At 37.5% G+C, this 22,075-nt stretch overlaps 1 protein-coding gene across 1 annotated transcript in view; it reads right to left on the bottom strand.

Moving 5' to 3' along the window:
* HERC1 (HECT and RLD domain containing E3 ubiquitin protein ligase family member 1) overlaps positions 1 to 22,075 on the bottom strand; it is a 231,092-nt gene that overhangs the window by 50,150 nt on the left and 158,867 nt on the right. Inside the window, exons 39-48 of the mRNA XM_053596078.1 lie at positions 19,904 to 20,102; positions 17,310 to 17,470; positions 10,049 to 10,165; positions 9,283 to 9,514; positions 7,791 to 7,915; positions 6,616 to 6,836; positions 5,263 to 5,531; positions 4,490 to 4,542; positions 3,586 to 3,786; positions 2,346 to 2,520 (exon numbers count right to left, since the gene is read on the bottom strand). Of these exons, the coding sequence (XP_053452053.1) occupies positions 2,346 to 2,520; positions 3,586 to 3,786; positions 4,490 to 4,542; positions 5,263 to 5,531; positions 6,616 to 6,836; positions 7,791 to 7,915; positions 9,283 to 9,514; positions 10,049 to 10,165; positions 17,310 to 17,470; positions 19,904 to 20,102 (1,753 nt within the window). The remainder of the gene's footprint in view (positions 1 to 2,345; positions 2,521 to 3,585; positions 3,787 to 4,489; positions 4,543 to 5,262; positions 5,532 to 6,615; positions 6,837 to 7,790; positions 7,916 to 9,282; positions 9,515 to 10,048; positions 10,166 to 17,309; positions 17,471 to 19,903; positions 20,103 to 22,075) is intronic.

A 22,075-nucleotide genomic window follows, 5' to 3' on the forward strand; every position in this document is an offset into this window, starting at 1 on the left:
CCAGGTGGGGAAAGTACTAAAACAAAGATGTATAATTAACTGCAAAATTCTGTTTCTGTACAATGCTTGCTAACCTACCCGAATGCACCTGGGTAGCCTGTGTGCCAACCAGGATGCAGAACAAGCCTTAAAAACCTGACCCCTTAAACACTTGGGCCTGCTCTCAGAAACCCCATGTTGGGACACTGAGACAGTTGCTGGCCGGCTCTTCAATAAAAGGACTCCTCTTTAAATTTGACTTGTCTGGCAGTAAGGTCTTTGAGACTCCTGGGCATAACATACGTAAGTCAGATGCTTGTAACTCGGGGATTGCCTATACATCAGAAGCCTTCTTTGGGCTTTTCTTAGTCACTATGTCTTCGTAAGTAACTAATCCGACTTCTAAAGCCATAAATTGGCTTGTTTTTAAACATACTTTAGAATAAATAAAGTATCTGGCTTCTTTTGCTCAACATTGTAAGATTCATCCATATTGTTGCATTAGGGCAGTTTATTAATTTTCATTGACATTTAAAAATAAAATCTATAATCCATTTATCCATGTAGATGACAATCACATGGTTTCCAACACGCAGTTATTATAAATAATATTGCTATGAACACTCTTGTAGCTGCCTTTGGGGCACAGAACATAGCATGTATGTTAGAGATATATATACACACCCAGAAGGGGATATCTGGGTCACAGAATATGTTCAGCTTTAGTTGATACTATCAAACAGTTTTCCAAAAGTTGTACTAATTTATTTTCTTACTAGCAAGGTATGAAAGTTTCAGGTGCTTCACAACCTTGTGCTCCCCACCACCCCACCAGCCTTTTAAATTCTTGCCATTCTGGTGGGTACATAGTAGTATTTCATTGGGTATTAAATTTTATTTCTTTGAAGACTAATAAGGTTGAACACCTCTTCATGTTTATCAGCTATTTGGAAATCCTCTTTTGTGAAGCAATTCATCCATTTTTGAGTTGTTTTTTCCTTATTGATTTGTAGAAATTCTTTACATATTCTGTTATTTAAAGGCATTGCTAATATCTTCTCCCACTGTGTGGCTTACTTTTTTACTTCTTGTTAAATAACTTCTGCTAAACAGGTTTTCTATCTTAATGTTCAATTTATCAATCCTTTTCCTTTATGGTGGATCCCTTTTGTGACTTACCTAAGAAATCTCTGCCTGCCCCAAGGTCAAGAATAAATTCTTCTAGTTACCTTCTAAAAACTTTATTGATTTACCTTTCACATTTAGATCTAAGAGCCACTTTGGAATTATTTGTTTTATATGGAGTGAGATTGGGACCAAGATTCTTCTTTTATCTATGCAGATAAACCATCTGACCCTGCCCTAGTTATAGAAAAGACTATCTTTTCCCTATTGCTCTACAGTAAACCACTGCCATAATCAACTGTTTATGTATATGTATGGGACAGTTTCTGAACTCTGTTCTTTTCCACTATCCTATTTGCTTATCCTTGAGACAAGACCACACAGTCTTAACTAAGTTTTATTTTGGGTTTCTCTTTAAGCATCCTCTACCTTTACTGATTTGCCATTAAATACTCCAGCTTCATTATTTCTTTTTTGTTATTGTTTTTTTGAGACAGAGCCTTAAGCTGTCGCCCTGGATAGAGTGCTGTGGCATCACAGCTCACAGCAACCTCAAACTCCTAGGCTTAAGAGATTCTCTTGTCTCAGCCTCCCAAGTAGCTGGGACTACAGGCACCCACCACAGCACCAGGTCTTTTTTTTGGTTGTAGTTGTCATTGTTGTTTGGCAGGCCCGGGATGGATTCAAACCCGCCAGCTATGGTGTGTGTGACTGGCGCCTTAGCCACTTGAGCTACAGGCGCCGAGCCCATTATTTCTTAAAAGACTGTGTTTTAGGTATTCTTACTTCTCTTTTTTTATGTTACACTCCCACAGTATAAACAAAGCAAGAGCCTCCAGGATGGAATTTGCAGGCAGACTTGGCTGCGCAGTCGGTGGGTCAGGTCTTTTTTGATCTTTAGTTTTTACCCAGCACCAACTAGATCAATAGCCTTAGTTTCTAATTTCAGGTACCAAAATAAAATCCACGCTTTTTACCCATTATTATAATGGCATTATTTTCTACCCAAAACAGTCACATATTAACTGAATGACTGGTAAGCTCTCACCTAATGGGCACAATACAGCACACCTTCTGGATGAAGAGCTCAACTATAACCTGAGCTTTACCTAACAAATGCAAACAATGTAACCTAATCATTTGTACCCTCATATTAATCTGAAAACAAACAAACCAGCATCCTATCTAATTACATATACTAGAATCTAACTTAGCATCATTTGACACAAAGTAGTACTTACCTGACTGAGAGAAGAGACAGTGCTCTCATGACCATGGTTCTGGCTAGAAGAACTTGAGCAGCAGCAGTCACTCTCCTTAAAGCCACCACACGGTCATGAGGGTTTGCAAGGGCAGCTGCCTGCTCTCCTAATGTTATTCTCCCAGAGGAACTCTTTTCTACAGAGCCATGGCAACCTGAAAGACACAATTTTGTTTAGTTTTCAACAAAAAAATTTATCTGAACTACTACAAAAATTTTCCAATGTTACATAAGCTCCATGGCAAATCAATGTGTTTGGAACCTTGTTATACAGAAAATTCCTCAGAAAATTTTCTTTCTAATGTTGCTATTTCTAACTTTCTAACTTTTAATGTATTAAAGGAAATTTTTTTTTTTTTTTTGAGACAGAGTCTTAAGCTGTTGCCCTCGGTAGAGTACCGTGCTGTCACAGCTCACAGCAACCTCTTGGGCTTAAGTGATTCTCTTGCCTCAGCCTCCCAAGTAGCCGGGACTATAGGCACCGGCCATAATGCCTGGCTATGTTTTGTTATTGTAGTTGCCATTGTTGTTTGGCAGGCCCGGGCTGGGTTCAAACCTGCTAGCTCTGGTGTATGTGGCTGGCACCCTACTGGCTGAGCTAAAGGTACCAAGCCTAAAGGAGATATTTTCTATTAAATGCATTTTTTATTTTTTTCATTTTGGTCAAGTATTACTTCTATTAATAGATATAGGAAGGGCTCAGGAGACTGAGGCAAGAGAATCGCTTAAGCCCAGGAGTTGGAGGTTGCTGTGAGCTGTGTGATGCCATGACACTCTACCCAGGGCCATGGAGTGAGACTCTGTCTCTACGAAAAAAAAAAAAAATACGCTTTAGGTATACATAACGGGTTAAGTCTCCAATATTGTGCCAATTCTTTATTCCATGTAACAAAAATTTATCACCTCACCCAAATTTACAAAACACTATATATAGTCTTGTGTCAGATACAGGATTCTCCTAACATAAAGTTAAAAAAACTTAATATTTTATAAATCTTTTTATCACTTCAATATTTCAGAAAAACAAAAAAATTTAAACTTAATACCACATTATATCTTCACAATGTTAAAACAGCTGGCTAAAGAGACTTGATGGGCTGGGACAATGTTGAACTGTGATTCTTATTATTTACCTTTACCTTATTATTATTACTTACCCATCTAAGAAATAAATTAATATAGACTCTATAAAATAAATACAAATCAGCATTTCAGTTTACCTATTTGCATCAGAGTTTCTTCCATACTGTTAGTGGCTGTGACCATTGCTACTGATGCCCCTAGGGGGTCACTATCAGGGAACTGAACTGGTTCTGGTACAATGCGCCGGTCATTTAAACCAAGTGGTCCAGCAAGCAATTCAAATTCTTCTTCACCTGTTAGCTTTTCATCTTCATCAACATCCAACATGTCCCAGTCTTCTGGAATTTAAATAAATAAATGTATTGTGAACACCAACATGACATAATTCTTCCAGCAATGGTTATTGTGAGAATACATATGAAATGGAAGTAAACTGAAAGTCCTGTGATGGCAAAATGAACTACAGCACCATCTCTGGGTAAGCCAACCAAACTGCATGCCCAAGGCATGGTGCAACTTTGTGGAGGAATCAAAGTTATGCATGTAGTCAAATGCATTGAAAGCAATAGTAAATGTTACAGATGATAATGGAGGTTTCAACCAATAAAATATATTGTCATAGGGCCAACAAAAGTTCTTGTTCATAATCTCTGTCCTTGATCATTAGGAAATGAGTTATTTTAAGAAAACGAATGCTCCAGAAAAACTGATGCTCATCTCAGTTTTTTATTTTTCACTTTCCATAATTAGAATGGAAATTCAAAATATACCATATCCTTTCCCTACTTTGAAAAAAATACATGCCAAACAGAAATGGATATTCCACAGCAAAGCTAGTGTTTTAAACCAGGTCCTTTTCCTTTGACTTTTAAACTAGGTCTGTTGCTATCAAACTACCTCAAGTTTTTTAGGGAAAATTTTAGTTAACATATACACAAATCCAAACATACACAGAAAGGTGAATTTTAGTTACAGATGTTAAGCAAAGGGTATATATAAAAAAACATGTAAAATAAAGAAGCTCTCAAAACAAACAACTACCTTCATATACACTGTCCTGCTTGCCAATTAGATCTGGAGCTTGTCCCTTGTACCTGCACCAAACATGAAGAACATTGTGTTTTTATATAGAACAGTTAGTACCCAAAATGCAAATTAAGTCATTAGAACATTTTAAGAGGTCATTAATAAAGCAGCACAAAATAAAAAAGTGTTTCATGTTATGGCCTAATGTAATAAAAACTGCTAGTATGTGGGTATACTCACACTTAGAAAATCAATGATTACTTTACCAAACTACTAGGAAGATTTCTGGGTCACCTACAATAACTCTTTTAATCAAATTCTATTCCAGCAAGCCTTAAAGATTTTAGTAGTTTAAAACCTACCCCCTAGGAATTAAGGATGTGAAGAGATAATATTTTCATGATGGCTCATTTAATTAAAACAGTCTATTTTTTTATTAGAGAAAGATCTTAATTGAGATGTCAGAAATACAGTAGAAAATACCAATGAAAAAATTGAGTATAAGCCTCTTGAGGGTTAAGGCAAAACCCCCAACAACAACCTACCAACAAGTCAAAAGTCAACAGCCAAACTCTAGTGAAGGACCTGTTGTCCTGACAGGTTCCCACTTCAGCGGAGAACATGAACTCTTCAACCTCCTCCATCCTCTAGCCCCCATTCAGCAATCATAGGATTTCAGGGAAAATTAAAAGTAACTCCTCACGTGAAAAAAATTTACAGTTCCCATGTCTTAAGGTATGAGGTATTCTCCTTCAGAGGGTCTGGATATTTACACAATTTCAAGGTACCTTTCAGAACTTGTTGTCTTGGATTTGGTTTTCAGGGCTAAGTACTTCTCCCTGCAGCTGCCACATAACAGGTAATATGGATTTCCACTTCCACATTCACCACCAAACCAGCCATCCACATAGGAGCCATTGCTGCGATATCCCTGGCGGTTTGCACTGCGCCCACAGCCTGGGTGGTTTCTCTTCATGTGTTGATTGAAACTGACGACACTGCACTCACACAGTTCACACACCACCACTTCTTCCCTGTCTTCAGATTCACAAACATGCTGTACAAAATGATTTTATACCAAATTATTATAGTCAATTTAATGTAAAATTAGGAAATGGCAAATAGATTACTTATGATATTAAATGTACTACTTTGTTTACACATGTTGGAATATTTCCAAGATGTTCGTTAACTTTACATAAAAATATTCTTTCAAATCAGAATTCAGATCATACAATCTGAAGGTGTTCTTTGCCCTCTATCACTCCAATAACTAACTGATCATTCTAATGAGAAAAGAGTTAATGAACGTGACAATCCGCCCTATCTCAAAATGATTTTTTAAAAAAACCTGGCTAGTGAAAAGAACCAATTTTTAGGTGGTCATAAAATGCATAACTGTTTTCTGAATTTCTGAGAAAAATCACAGAACTCATTTATCTTATTGACATAGTAGATTCTCTTTTATATAGAACATATACCTATGAGCTTTTTTGGTCTCCCTGCTACAAAAATGTAATGCTGGGGCGGCTCCTGTAGCTCAAAGGAGTAGGGCGCTGGCCCCATATACCGGAGGTGGCGGGTCCAAACCCAGCCCCGGGCAAAAAACTCCAAAAAAATAAATAAATAAATAAATAAAATAAAATAAAATAAATGTAATGCTAACAAATGTAGATATAGAAACCAACCATGTACCCTGCCCATGAATGGAGGTATTTACAAGATGATCACTGGTTCCTAGCATGAGGCATTACACTGATTAAACAGAACCTATGATGAAGAACAACATGCATTCAGATAGCAAGGTGAGTACAGCAGCAGCCATTTTATAAAACGCAGTAGTATCTACTGGGTCCTGATGCTTAATTGGTAATCTATCTTTGACATCAGAATCAATATGGCTTTATTCATCTAACAGGGAGGGAAGCAATAAAATCACACAGAGAAAGCAACATGACACTTTTTCTTTCTTATTAGTTTGTAGGTATCAAAGTAATAGTAAGCATTAAATCCCCAAACCTCAAGATGAGATGTAAGTCTTTTAGAGAGTTTCAAGTCTAGGCAACCCTGCTGTTAGTAAGCTGTATGAACAGGAGGGCAGGGAAAGAAGTCAGAGCAGCCCCCGCTGCAGTCACACACACCCAGGTAGGCCAATCCAGTACCTCTGGGATCCACATTCCCAGAATATCATTGTCACTGGTCAGGTCTTGTCCAAACATAGCTTCCATTGCTTCATCATCAAGATCAATTTCCAATTCCTCATCTAAATTAAAGTCATACAATGCCCCTGAGTCTTGCTGCAAAGATATTCCTTCTCTCCGACTTTGATTCCTGTGGGCCTGCACAGAGCGGTATAACCCCGCTCAGAACAAAACAAAAAAGGCATTTTATTTGTATGAATAAAATAATTCTGAATATTTTTCCAATTCTTCATTTTCTCACTTAGTGAGTTAGGTGAGAACTTAGCTGACTTTACTGGATTCCATACTATAAACTTCAAATTATACCTATCACATTATGTTTCTTATACTACAAAATGAGGATAATAACAGCACTCATAACTTACTGGGCTTTTGATAGGTTTAAATAAGATAATCCATGCAATAATATACATAGCTATGATTTAAAAATAATAATAATGATCCATTCAAAATACTTTATAATAAGTCTCTTTTCAATTACATGATAAATATAAATTCTATATTTTCTAGGATAGTCTCTATTTCTCACTATTTGCGTAAATTATCCAATCATTACTAATGTTCTAGTATTTAAATGATCAAATTCTGTTTTGAAAAATCACGCATTCAAGTTTTTGGTTTGGAAAACATGAGGTACACTTTATAAGCCCAGAACATGAAGTAGAAGAATTTACTAACATAATGAGCAATCTGGGTCTTACCTAGCAGTGAAGCCCTAAAGTCCACAGAATACATCAGAAAAGACAATGCCTACTATTTTGGCACAGTGCTCTTTCTTTTCTCACCACTGATGCTAAATATCACATATGCATCATTGATTCCTAAATCATTGACTGAAGGCAGGAGGAGAGGAGCATATACAAAATTTCTCAGCATCTACAGGTGGCCAGTATAGCCTTTTGCTCCCAAAGGACTTAAAAATAAATCTACAAATGTTTACTACAATTTCAATTAAGTAAAATTATGTGTAGAAAGTAATATGCAAATAGTTGTTCTATTAATGTGGAGGAACTGAGTACTTAGTATCATTAGTTTACATCTTTTTTTAATCTTGCTTTTGTATTGATTTTAAAATAAATTTTTCACGAAGAGAAGGATGTGAAACATATAATTACCTGCTCTTGCTAGCAGGGTGCGAGCAGCTAAATCAAACTTGTGCCTTCTTGTTACTGCTGAGCGAGCCCTAGCTGGCGGTCCACTTCCAGAAGCTGCATTCTCTGTATGATCCAAATTATCAGGGCTACAAGTGCAATTTCAAAAGCAACATAAATTTTTTAAAAAGATCACAAAAAAAGCATAGGTGCAAGATTGGGTGTGGTATTACTTTTTCTCCAAATATCACTAAAAATAAAATATGTTCATGATAAAATCTGCAATTTATCTTTTATCCCTCAGTTACAGATATGTCATACCCTGTGCCCTGAGCAATAAGTTTATCTAATTTTTAATTCTGTCAATAATGAAATGACACTTAATGCATGTTCAAATTCAAATGAAATCAAATGACCTTAACAAAATCCTCTATGATTAAATACTTAAAATTTGCAATGATTAGGAATACTTGCCTCAAAGAAATAGATATTTCGAAATATATTATGCAAATATTCACTGAATTTGTTAAAAAAGTCCAGTCCATGCTACATAAGATACAGGTCTTGGTAACAATACAATTCCATGGTAAAAATGAAGATCGAAAGTCATAAGAAATGATGAAGAAGAAAAGATTTTAGGGGAGAATTGCTGAGTATTTCATTACATCTCATTTTGGAACAGGAATTATCACAGAAATCTTTTTATAATCTAACAAAGGGGCATATAATACTATAGAAAAGATGAAAATATAAATTTATATTAAGAGACAGAAAATTTCAAATTAAAAGTTTATTTCTATCAAATTCTATTAAATCAATTTCTACTATAGGGTGAACACTATTTTATATCATTTATATGAGATAAAATTGTTTTATTAGCATGTCTATTTTACTTCAGAATAAATTTGTTTTTATTTTCATTACCCTTTTTCAGCTCAGTTTACATAAAAATTAGGGATTTCCCTCTTGCCATGAAAATGCACTTTCATGGGACACTATTAATAGAGGGACCTCACTCAGCAAACACAAGCTGTGTAACCTGGCTTCATTGTACCCTCAATGATTCCCCAACAATAAAAAAAAAAAGGAAAAAAAAAAAAGAAAACACATCATCAAATCCAAACTTGTCATACCACTTTTACCCTTCACAGAAACATAAGCTTGTAACTGAAACACCCATCTTTTCATATATGTAGGTCACCATGAAAGTTCTGAGATGGGCTGTGTGATGCTCATTATTTCACTTCTAAGAAACAGTCAACAGCATCCTTTCTGATTCACCCATGCAAGTTTCAACTGGCTTGGCTTATCAGTGTTGCAGGGAGGACTTCCCTTGTTTCTATACATGCAGATTTTACATTTCTTGATTTTTAGCATTTCAAAAGTTTCATAATGACCCATGTACCTAAAGTTATCAACTTTACATACCATTAGAAGTATTTATGAAGGGATATATATAAATAGGGCTTTGAAATTTATAACACATGGAACAGAAATACAGAAATTAGAACTTCACCTTTCACTAAAGCCTTCCTCCATTTCAGCAGCATCAGCTGACGGTATATCTCCTGGTGACTGCAAATAACAGGGATCATTTGACTTTCCACCACTGCCTAGAACAGTTGCTCCATGCCTGGAATCTGATGTGCTGCCTGACTGGGGCTCTTCCTCATCCTCATGCCCAGGGTGTTCTATCATCCACATGGCAAGGACAGTGATATTCTGGGCATCAGCCTCTCCTCGAGCACCTGTACAGGGGGGAAAAATGCCTTTGAGTGCATATTGCCTTTGAGTGCAATAATTATTTATTTAATTGCCTTTGAGTGCATATTGCCTTTGAGTGCAGTAATTATTTATTTATGTTATCATCAATTTAAGAATGTTTGCTATGTAACAAAATCTGGTGTTAAATATCTTGCTAAGCTTTATAGTCTTTTAAAAAGCATGTTGCCGGCTCGGTGCCTGTGGCTCAAGCAGCTAAGGCACCAGACACATACACCTGAGCTGGCAGGTTCAAATCCAGCCTGGGCTGCAACCAAAAAATAGCTGGGCATTGTGGCGGGCACCTGTAGTCCCAGCTACTTGGGAGGCTGAGGCAGGAGACTCGCTTGAGCCCAGGAGTTGGAAGTTGCTGTGAGCTGTGATACCACAGCACTCTACCTAGGGTGACAGCTTAAGGCTCTGTCTCAAAAATAAATAAATAAATAAAACCAAACATGTTGCCTTTAATAAGATAGGACTTCGCATATCTGCATATACTGATACATAAAAATTTATCCTACCTGTAGCTTCCATGGCTTTGGCAATTTGCCGAAGAGAGAATCCCATTTCCAGTAAGGGGACTGCAATTGCTGGAGGAGGAGGAGAAGTTGAAAGTCTGCTGCTTGGGTCTGACAAGGCTGAGACAAAAGAAAAGGAAGTAAAGTCTTAAATATTACTACGTACTATGAATAAAAACTGTACTAAAAGTAACCATAAGTCCCCAATATCCTGCTGCTGTCCAAATTTAATGAAATTTTACCCTTCTAAGAATAGGCTAATTGTATAACTAAATGTGACTAAATGTGTTATAGTTCTATGAGGTTTTTCACACAGGTAAATCTGCTAGTAATACAAAATAAACCTCCTGGAAAATTCTTTAAACTTATTTTTGAATAATTTTCTACTTACAAAAAATTTCAAATTTATAGAGATGTGCAAGAATGACAGAAAAATATCACTTTCTGAGTGGCGTCTGTGGTTTAATGGGTAGAGCGCTGGCCCCACATACCGAGGGTGGTGGGTTCAAACCCAGCCCCAGCCAAACTGCAACAAAAAAAATAGCTGGGTGTTGTGGTGGGTGCCTGAAATTCCAGCTACTTGGGGGGCTGAGGCAAGAGAATCCCATAAGCCCAGGAGTTGGAGTTTGCTGTGAGGTGTGATGCCACAGCACTCTACTGACGGCAATAAAGTGAAACTCTGTCTCTTAAAAAAAAAAATCACTTTCCCCTGAAACACTAGAGCATAAATTATTAGATATGATACTCTATTTCCCTGAATATGTTAATATATAACTTGTACAACTAAGGACATTTCTCCTGTATCACCACAACATAACTATCAAAGACAAGAAATTAATTAGTGTTATCCAGACCCCATTCTTATTGTACCAATGTCTTAATAATGTTCTTTACAGCAGATCTTTGCATTTCATTTAGTTGTTAGGTCTCTTCAGTAATCTTCAATCACTTTTTTTTTTTTTTGAGACAGTCTCACTTTGTAGTCCCTGGCAGAATGCCATTGAGTCACAGCTCAAAGCAACCTTAAACTCCTGGGCTCAATGGATCCCCCTGCCTCAGCCTCCTGAGTACTGGGATTATAGGCACCCACCACATGCCCAGCTATTGCTAGAGACGAGGTCTCGCTCTGGCTCAGGCTGGTCTCAAACCCGTGAACTCAGGCAATCCACCTGCCTCGGCCTCCCAAATGCTGGGATTACAGGCGTGAGCCACCATGCCTGGGCACCTTCAATCACTTTGATTCTTTGTAGATTATAGGCCAGTTATTTTGTATAATGCCCCTCAATTTGCTTTTGTGTGATGTTTCTTCATGACTAGATCCAATTTTTGCTTTTTGGCAAAAGTACCATAAAAGTGATGTGAATTACATTCTATTAGATGATATATAATTTTGATTTGCCCCAATATTCGTGATATTAACCTTGATTGCTTGAGTTAAGTGGTAGCTCCCTGGTTTCTCCACTGTAAACTTACTTTCCCTACCCCTTTGAATTAATAATTATTTATGTGAGGGCACTATAAGGCTATGTAAATATCTTATTCCTCATCAAAGTTTTACTTACTAACATCCATTTAAGTTTGTTGACTGAATTAATTATTACTATGATAGTTCCCAATACTGGTTTTCTAATTTCATCATTTCTTTTAGATTTATCAGTTGATATTCTACTCTAAGGCAGTAGGCTTATAAATTCTTATTGGATTCATGAGTTAGTATCTACATATTTATTTTGAGACCAAAATGCTCTCAGATTTGGCTAGTGAAAGTGAAAGCCCCTCAACCTAGTTTCTTTATCTCAGGCATGTATCCATCATTCTCTGATGGATTTTGGCACAAAATCCATTCTCTGATGGATTTTGGCACATTCTCTTATTGGTTTTTGGCACAAATTAGTCCAGGCTCATTTCATTCTCAGCCCTGAAATCAGACATTTCTCCCAAGAGATCTTGGTTCCTTTTAGTAGAGAAAACATTTAGGAAACAATATCTAGGCATTAGGTGTACTTATTCCTGCTGAACCATCACTGCTCCCAGGTCCTCTCAGTGACAGTGCTAGGTTATATGCTCCTCATTCTGGTGCTGGGTCACATGAACATTTTCTTACCTTGCTCAGACGCCAATATTCTGGCCATTCCCACAACATATGGAGTCCTCCTCACTCCAATATAGTTCTGATACCCCACTCTGAACCATCATGCTACCCATCTCCCAAACCCTGCTGGCATGAATGCCTGTCTAGCTTGGTGTTACCTAACAGGAGAGGGAGAGAGGGTGGGCTTTATGGTTCTCACTTTTGCTTTAAAAATATTACTACTGCTTTAGTGGTAACAGTCCTGCTGTGACTGACACAATTTTGCTTTTCGCCATGATGGAATAACTGAGACTAGATTTACCCTCCCAGCTAAAACAACTAAAAAACTAGAAAAAAATGTATCCAACAATTGTCTTTGAACATTGGACAATAAGCAGTATAGGACAGTGATCCCTGAGAGAAAGGAAACAAACAAAGTGAGGACTACACCTGCTTCAGCTTATTGCTAGGAAAGAATTTCCAAGGTGCAGTGCAAGGAGGGTGAATCCAAACTAAACTCACTGGTCTGAGCTGAGAAGATAGATCTAAGAATTCAGGCAGACCAAGGAGTGGCTATAATTCACAGGACAGGACACCAAAAAAGAGAGAGCTCTACAGAAAGGAGAAAGCTATATGGAAAGGAGAGAGCTGTACAAAAAGAGAGCTCCAGGAACTTGTAGAGGGTTCTCTCTTCCCCTCAAGTCTTCAGCTCATACAGAAAATACCCAAGGGTAGGGAAAGAGCTACCAAGAAGGAGCACAAAGAACAATTCACAGAGTTTGCAAAGGATTGAAAACAATTTGTGTTAACACAAGTCAAAGTAAAAAATCTTTATGAAGCATAAGGCAAGGTATCAGCTCACTAGTAAGGAAACCTCAGCTCCAGACTAAAGGCTGCCTTGGTCTCAATTAATAAAGTTGAAAACCAAGACTTGGAAAGGGTCATATTGTTTCCAAGTAACTTAACTGTACCCCAGTACAAAGCAAAAATGTATTTAAAGAAATATAAAATACCAGCACCCAAACAAGGCAAAAATTCACGTCTGGTATTCAATAATAAAAAAAAAATCACCAAACATGCAAAGAAACAGGAAAATGAGGGGAAAAATGAGTCAATAGAAACAGGCGCCCGTAGCTTAGTGGTTAGGGCACCAGCCATGTACACCAGGGCTGGCGGGTTTGAACCCAGCCCAGGCCTGCTAAACAATGACAACTACGAAAAAAAAAAATAGCCAGGTGTTATGGTGGGCACCTGTAGTCCCAGCTACTGGGGCTGAAGAAGAAAATCTCTTAAGCCGGGTGGCACCTGTGCTCAGTGAGTAGGGTGCCGGCCTCATATACCGAGGGTGGCGGGTCCAAACCCAGCCCTGGCCAAACTGCGAAAATCTCTTAAGCCCTTGAGTTTGAGGTCGCTGTGAACTGTGACGTCACGGTACTCTACCAAGGGCAACATACTGACACTCTGTCTCAAAAAAATAAAATAAAATAAATAAGTAAGAAAAGGGCCCAGAAATGAGATCGATGATAAATTAAGTAGAAAAACACATTAAAACAGGTATTATAGTCAAAATTCATTATTCATAATTTCCATACCTATAAATGTGTCTACTTCATAAAATTTATTTGTAATTCCAATATCAATACTCATGTGCTTCTGTGGTCATTTGCGACAAGCATAGAGAGTCAAAAGTCTCCCAATGCATGTGTTCATAGCCGAGATCAAATAAGGTAACACTCTGCCTTCTTGTTTCAGCTCTCATAAGCTAATATCCTTTTCACAGTCTATTTAGTGCCTCATTTTTTGCATTTTTCTGTGCTTTTTGTTGGTGATTTCACTGCTTACAATGGCCCCCAAGCATAGCGTTGAATTGCTATTTAGTGTTTCTATGCACAACAAAGCTGTAATGTGCCTTATGGAGAAAATACATGTGTTAGATAAGCTTCATTCATGCTTGAATAATAGTGTTGCTAGTCATGAGTTCATTGTTAACAAACAGTACATATAAAACATAGTGTCTTTAAACAGACACATAAAACAAGGTTATCCAGTATATTGATAAGTTGATAAAAATTAAGAAGCTCACAAGAACCTAACCCGCAATTTCCTCTAAGAGCAATGATTCAGCATTTGTTAATTCACGTTCATAGTGACTTTAAAGAACATAACTATTCCTAATCATGAGCTTTAACTGTTATTCCATATTTAGTAAGGTAGAGGAAAGATTGAACACGTTAGATAGATATGGAAAATGAATTTTAAAAGCTCACTTGATCTTGATTTTTAGTAGGAATATAGACTATGAAAGTGGGGCCTCACGATCCTTCTGACCTTTCAGGTTTTAAGCAGGAGGTGTCAGAAAAGTTACCACAGAGATAACCAGCTTGTGGCATAGGAAAACAGATGAATTTTAAAAAGATCTAAACTAAATTTCTAGAGATGAAAACTACAATGAATGAATAAAAGTACATTGAATGGATTAACAGCAGATTTGACACTGCAGAAGAAAAGATCAATGAATTAGTAGATACAATAATAAAAAGTATTCAAAATGAATGACAATTTATTATGGAGTTTATAACAAGTATAAAGTTAAATGTATGACAATAGAAATATTAATGTTGAGAAGGGGAAGATAAAAGCTTGTTTTTTACTAGGTATGAAGTTTAATAATATTATGTGAAGATAGATTGTGATAACTAAATATGTATACTATAAACCTAAAAGTAACCTATAAAAATATAAAACTAAGTACAATTGACCCTTCAACAACATGGGTTTGAACTGCTTGGATCACTAATTAGTGGATTTTCTTTCACTTCTGCCACCCTTGAGATAGCAAGACTAGCCCCTCCCCTTCCTCCTTATCCTCACCCTATTTAATGTGAAAACAACAATAATGAAGACTATTATGATGATCCACTTCCACTTGATAAATAGCAACTATGTTTTCTCTTCTCTATGGTTTTCTTTTTTTTTTTTTTTGGCCAGGGCTGGGTTTGAACCTGCCACCTCTGGCATATGGGACCGGCGCCCTACTCCTTGAGCCACAGGCGCCGCCCTCTATGGTTTTCTTAATAACATATTCTATCTTACATTATTGTAAGAATACAGTATACGGGCTCAGCACCTGTAGCTCAAGTGGCTAAGGCGCCAGCCACATACACCAGAGCTGGTGGATTCAAATCCAGCCCAGGCCTGCCAAACAACAATGACAACTACAACCAAAAACTAGCCAGGCGTTGTGGCAGACACCTGAAGTCCCAGCTACTTGGGAGGCTGAGGCAAGAGAATCGCATAAGCCAGGAGTTGGAGGTTGCTGTGAGCTGTGATGCCACAGCACTCTACCCAGGGCAACAGCTTGAGGGGCTGAGGCAAGAGAATCGCATAAGCCAGGAGTTGGAGGTTGCTGTGAGCTGTGATGCCACAGCACTCTACCCAGGGCAACAGCTTGAGGCTCTGTCTCAAAACAAACAAACAAACAAAAAAAAACAGTATACAATGTATGCTTATGTTATTGGTAGGATTTTTTAATCAGCAGTGGGGTATTGGTATTTAGGTTTCTGAGGAGTCAAAAGTTATACATAGATTTTCAACTGTGCAGAGGGTCAGTGCTCTGACAACCCCCACAGTTCAGGGGTCAACTAATAAGCCAACAAAAGAGATAAAATGGAATAATAAAAAATACTAATTTAATCCAAATAAGGTAGAAATGGAGGGAAAAGGGAACATAGAACAGATAGAACAAAAGAGAAAGATGATAGATTTAAACCTAACCATAATAATCAAATAACCAAATAATCACATTAAATATAAGTAGTCTAAAAACCCCAATTAAAAGACAGAGAACATCAGACTAGATATAAAAACCAAGACCCAACTACAAGCTGCCTTTAAGAAATCCACTTTAAATATAAAAACACAGATGGGTTAAAAGTAAAATGATGGGGGAAAAGCCATCCTAATACTAATTTATTTAAAAAGTAAGAGCGGGCCAGGCATAGTGGCTCATGCCTATAATCCTAGCACTCTGGGATGCTGAGGTGGGTACATTGCATGAGCTCATGAGTTCAAGACCAGCTTGAGCCAGAGTGAGACCTCATCACTAAAAATATCCAGGTTTTGTGGCAGGTGCCTATAGTCTCAGCTACTCGGGAGGCTGAGGAAAGAGTATTGTTTCAGCCCAAGAGTTTGACGTTGCTATGAGCTGTGATGCCACTTTACCCAGGGCTACATAGTAAGACTCTGTCTCAAAAAAAAAAAGCAAGAGTGGCTATACTAATATCAGAGAAAGCAGATTTCAGGACAAAGAATATTACCAGAGAAAGAAAGTTATTAAATAATGATAAAGAGGTCAATTATTAAAAGGACATAAGAATCCTAAATATTTGTGAACCCAAAACCAGAGCTTTAAAATACACGAAACAAAAACTGAAAAAGGAAACGAAAGGACAAAATCCACAATAACAATCACAATTTCAATACCACTCTCTCAATAAACTGATAGAACAAGCAGACAAAGAAAATAAAATCAGTAAAGATCAAGAATACTTAGACAACACTATCAACCCATCTAACCTGCTAACCAATTTGTAGAATATTCAACAACAGTACAAAACAATTTTTTCTAAATTCACATGGAACATTTATGAATACAGACCATCTTCTAGGCTATAAGTCAAGTTTCAATGACTTTGAAAGGATTCAAATTATATAAGATACATTCTCTGATGATAATTAAAGCAGAAATCAGTAACAGAAAGATATACAGACCATCCCCCAAACATTTGAAAATTGAATAACATACTTCCAAATAACCTATAAGTCAAAGATAATATCAAAGACAAATTATAAATTTAAATTTAAACTGAATGAAAATGAAAACACAGCATTCTAAAATGTGTGGGTTACAACTAAAGTTTAAAGGAAAATTTAGAGCACTAAAAATGGCTATATTGGGAAAGAAGGTCTGATCTGACTGATGCACAGCCCATTATTTCTCTTCCAAATGGCTAGAATTAAAACTACAGCTTCAAAATGAAGAGACAGCTCAGTTTCATGGGGGCAGTTCTCTTTCATTAAAATCACTGTTTTACCTTCAGTGAAGACCAACATAATGCCCATAAAACAAAGCCCCTCACATCTGGAATGTCTTCCAAGAGGTTTGGGTTTTATAATACATGACAGCACACGCACCTGTGCGGTTAGCTGGCCTTGCTGACTGGGAATCAGGAGAAGTTAGGCTTTGCCTTCTTCCGACTTCATCAGAAGGAGAGGTTGGTAATGATGATATGGGAGGAGTTTGTGCACGACGTGTAGGAAGGACAGTGGTAGTTGGGTAACTAGAGAACATTTGCCTTCAAGAAAATAACAGTGGTTAGCAAAAAAATCTAATTCAAAAATAACACATACATCATAATCTCCTTACAGAAGAATATGCAACCTAGAAGATTAATCAAGTCAGTTATAGTTTAATGAAAGGTAGGGAGAGAAAGACTCCTCAGTTTTTTTTTTTGTAGAGACAGAGTCTCACTTTATGGCTCTCGGTAGAGTGCCGTGGCCTCACACAGCTCACGGCAACCTCCAACTCCTGGGGCTTAAGCGATCCTCTTGCCTCAGCCTCCCGAGTAGCTGGGACTACAGGCGCCCGCCACAACGCCCGGCTATTTTTTGGTTGCAGTTTGGCCGGGGCCGGTTTTGAACCCGCCACCCTCGGTATATGGGGCCAGCGCCCTACCAACTGAGCCACAGGCGCCACCCAGGACTCCTCAGTTTTAAATTTTATTATCTCATAGGGTACTTTTATTATAAAAGTAATAAAACTGTCATTTGTTCAGCAAAATGCCAACAACTTAGCAAGTAGGAGAAATACAGCAGTTAACAAAATAGATAAAAAATCTCTGCCTTCATGAGCTTTCCTTCTATAATAATACCAAGATGACAGGGGTATTCTGTTATGCATAAAATAGCTAGAAGTAAAAAAGACTTAAAGACAGATAACTTATATTTACTTTAAGCATAAACTCACTAGCTAATCATGAAATTATTACCTGGATTCAAAGTAATAGTTTATAGGCAAGTTATGGAAAGAAAAGATAACTGTCCAGTCACCCAACACAACTGAAAAAGTGATATGCCATCTGTACAGAGGGAGAAAGATACACATTTGGCCAAGGAGACACAACTGCAGCTCTAATGAAGTCCCAGCCAATAGCAGGGAAACAAAGACTGAGAAGAAAGGATCAGTCAAAAGGCCTAGTGATTGCCTGTGGGAGCAAGAGGGCACGATTTTTACCACTGAATCCCTTGTTTACACTAGATAAAGCTTAAAAGGTTACAAGGAATCACAGTGCTACTGATCCTCTGTGGATGCCTTGAATTCTGTAAATGCTAGAGAGATTAAAAACGTATTAGAATGTCCTTTCATTCCTCTCTTCCTTCTCTCCTGAACAAAAGCACCTCCTGAAACTGTTATTCAAGTGAGAAAGGAGAAGCTGGAGTTGTGTGGGGAGTGGAAATGGTAGCTACTAGGATTAGTGCTCCTTGTACAAAAGAACTGCAGTAATTCTTCAAGTGTGAGCTGAAGACCTCTGTATCACAAAGGAAACTTAATTAAAATGCAAACTATGCAACCCACCAGACCTATTGAATCAGACTTGCTGGAGCATACAGACCCAGGGCTTTAAAAAGACTCCCGCATGGCTCTTGTGCACACTAAAAATTGAGAATCACTACTCCAGTTCCACTCTCTAAGATGTTGTTCTACACAATGGAAATACAAAGACCTGTTAACTAAGGGAAGGGGAGAAAGAAATAAGAAAAAGGGAGGCTAACTATTCCAATTCCCTTATTTCATTTAAGCTGTAGTTAAGAGAGCTCACAAAACAATTTCCCCCGAAGGTCTTTTTTCAAAAGTTTTCATTTGTATATATATCTGGCAAACTGAAGCAAAATGAAACTTAAACATTGTTTGGAATGTGCAAATTAATAATTTACAAACTTATTAAAATAGGGTTTGCTGAAGAAGCATAAGATACATATGCTGTCTCATTTGAAAAACAGAATTGTTTGATCTTATAGTAACAATAAAATTATAAAGGATCATGCTTAAAAGGAAAATAACCTGAGAAAATCATTCTTTGGAGTTGTATTTTTACTCAAAACTTTAACATTCAAAATACAAGTATTTACTTTTTGAGAAAAAAAAAATCCAAAAGCTTAGCCAAAAAACCAAAGATCACCATAAAGAGACAGAAAGGACTCTATTAGATTGGCTGTGAGACATTGGGCACATAATCAAACTTACGAGGGATAACTCTAACTTCACTAAAATGAACCTGACTGGCCATGCACAGTGGCTCATGCTTGTAATCCCAGTACTCTGAGAGGCCAAAATAAGAGGAGTGCTTACAATCAGGAGTTTGGACCGGCCTGAACAAAAGTGAGACCCTGTCTCAACAAAAAATAAAAAAATTAGCTAGGTGTCATGGCACAAGCTCATAGTCCCAGCTAGTTGGAAGGCTGAGACAGGAAGATTGCTTGAGCCCAGGAGTTTCAGGGTGTAGTGAGCTACCATGATATCACTCTTCTATACCCAGGATAACAGAGAGACTCCCTTGGGGAAAACAAAAAACAAACAAAAAAGCAAAGAGTTTGACAATATGATCTTTTGAGTTCCTTCTAGCTCTGGAGTGCCAGGATTCACTTGAGCACAGTAATCATACGATGACAATTGTGCCTTCAGAAACATAGGAATCATTATGACAGACATGAAAGGTCAACTTTTCTACCTGAGAAGACTAAGTGGCATCACTCCTGGGGACTCAGATGCAGGTACCGTTTCTGTGTCAGTGACTGGAGTGGTGGCAGTTGTGGTGTCCTCCAGGGAGCTGCTCATAAAGGAAGTTGTGCTCGATGCTGATGGGCTAGTGGTAACCGGTGTCTGTGCCTGCTGGGCTTGGTCACTTTCTTCAGCTTGTTGATCAACCTCTAGAAACCAAAATAAAGGTTAAGAAAGAAGTAAGGATTTGTTTTTTCAAATTTGACAGTAGGTATGGAAAACTTTTAAACTTTTAATTTTAAAAGTTTCTAAATATATTTCACAAGTATCAATTTCTACAAATGATTTACCGAACAAAATATTCTTCACATTATTCTAGACTCTATAAATAGTACTGTTAACTAGCACTTATAATCACTCATTTCTGTTTTTAGAGAAGGGGGTTCTCTTAAAAAAAAGTCTCGCTTTTGGTTTTAAGATGTGACAAGAAAGTATCTAAACTGTGTTCCTTAGCACTTTGATTTTGATGACTATCTTTAGCCTATAAATAGGCAAAGATAAAGGCAGGTAAATATGAGAATAAAAATATAGGTATAGGATAAACTCCCTCCATGATTTTTTTTCATGTGCAATTTATTTTTTTTTATTAAATCATAAATGCATAGATCATGGATACATTAATGCATACCCCTCCATGATTTTAAAAGGTTACTGTATCAGAAAACAAACAGGAAAAAAACACCCTCAGGAGTTAAAAAAAAAAAAAAAAAAAAGAGAGAGCGAGAGAAAAGAAGGAAAATATGTAAAAGTTTATAAATTAATTATATATTTTTTCTTATCTGGTAAGGGAAGCTACAAATCAACATAATCAAAATAGAAGTTGCTGGGCAGTGCCTGTGGCTCAGTGAGTAGGACACCCATATACCGAGGGTGACAAGTTCAAACTCGGCCCCAGCCAAGCTGCAACAACAACAACAACAACAAAATAACCAGTCATTGTGGTGGGTGCCTGTAATCCCAGCTACTCAGGAGGCTGAGGCAAGAGAATCATCTAGGCCCAAGAGCTGGAGGTTGCTGTGAGCTGTGACGCCACAGTACTCTACCAAGGGCAACAAAGTGAGACTCTGTCTCAAAAAAAAAAAAAAAAAAGGGGTTGCTACAAAGATAGGCAACTCTATTAGATTTGGTAAAGGGCCACAAGGCTACACAATCATTATGATCTTAACACTAATACTCATATTTACCATGCACCTTTCTCTCCCTATTTACTGTCCAGCTAAGACAGGAAGGAGAAGACTAAAGGAAAAGGAAAGCAAGGAGAAAAAAAGAAAAGAAAAGCAGAAAAAAAAGGAGAGGAGAGGAAGAGAGGAAGGAAAAGGAAAGGAAGGAGAAAAAAAGAAAAGAAAAGCAGAAAAAAAAGGAGAGGAGAGGAAGAGAGGAAGAAGGAAGGCATGAAGGACAGACAACATCAACTCCATGAAGATAAGAGACGTTTGTTAACTGCTGCCTCTCCGGAACCTACAGTAGTACCTGGAACATAACAGGCAGGCAATAAACATTTACTGAATGAATCTCGTTTCTATTTCAGAATTCATACTATCTCCAAAAGGAAGAATAAAAGATAAAACAAGGAGGTTTTTACACATAATATATATGAAGGTAATAGACTTTAAAATGTCTGAGAACCCCTGCTCAGTGGTTAGGGTGCCAGCCACATACACCAGGGCTGGCGGGTTCAAACCCGGCCGGGCCAGCTAAACAACAATGACAACTGCAAAAAAAAAAAAAAAAAAAATAGCCGGGCATTGTGGTGGGAGCCTATAGTCCCAGCTACAGGGAGCTGGAAGGTTGAGGCAAGAGAACCCTTTATTTATTTATTTTTTTTTTTGCAGTTTTTGTCCGAGGCCAGGCCTGAACCCACCACCTCCGGCACATGGGGCCAGCGCCCCACTCCTTTGAGCCACAGGCGCCACCCAAGACAATCTCTTAAACCCAAGAGTTTGAGGTTGCTGTGAGCTGTGATGCCACAGCACTCTACCAAGGGTGACATAATAAGACTCTGTCTCAAAAAATAAAATAAAATAAAAATTAAATTAAAATTAAATGTCTGAGAAGTTATGAGACTATTACATATTTTCAATAAATACTATATTTCAATAGTATTTATACTATATAGTATACT

The sequence above is a fragment of the Nycticebus coucang genome, chromosome 6 (assembly GCF_027406575.1).
Source record: "Nycticebus coucang isolate mNycCou1 chromosome 6, mNycCou1.pri, whole genome shotgun sequence".
Classification (NCBI taxonomy): Eukaryota; Metazoa; Chordata; class Mammalia; order Primates; family Lorisidae; genus Nycticebus; species Nycticebus coucang.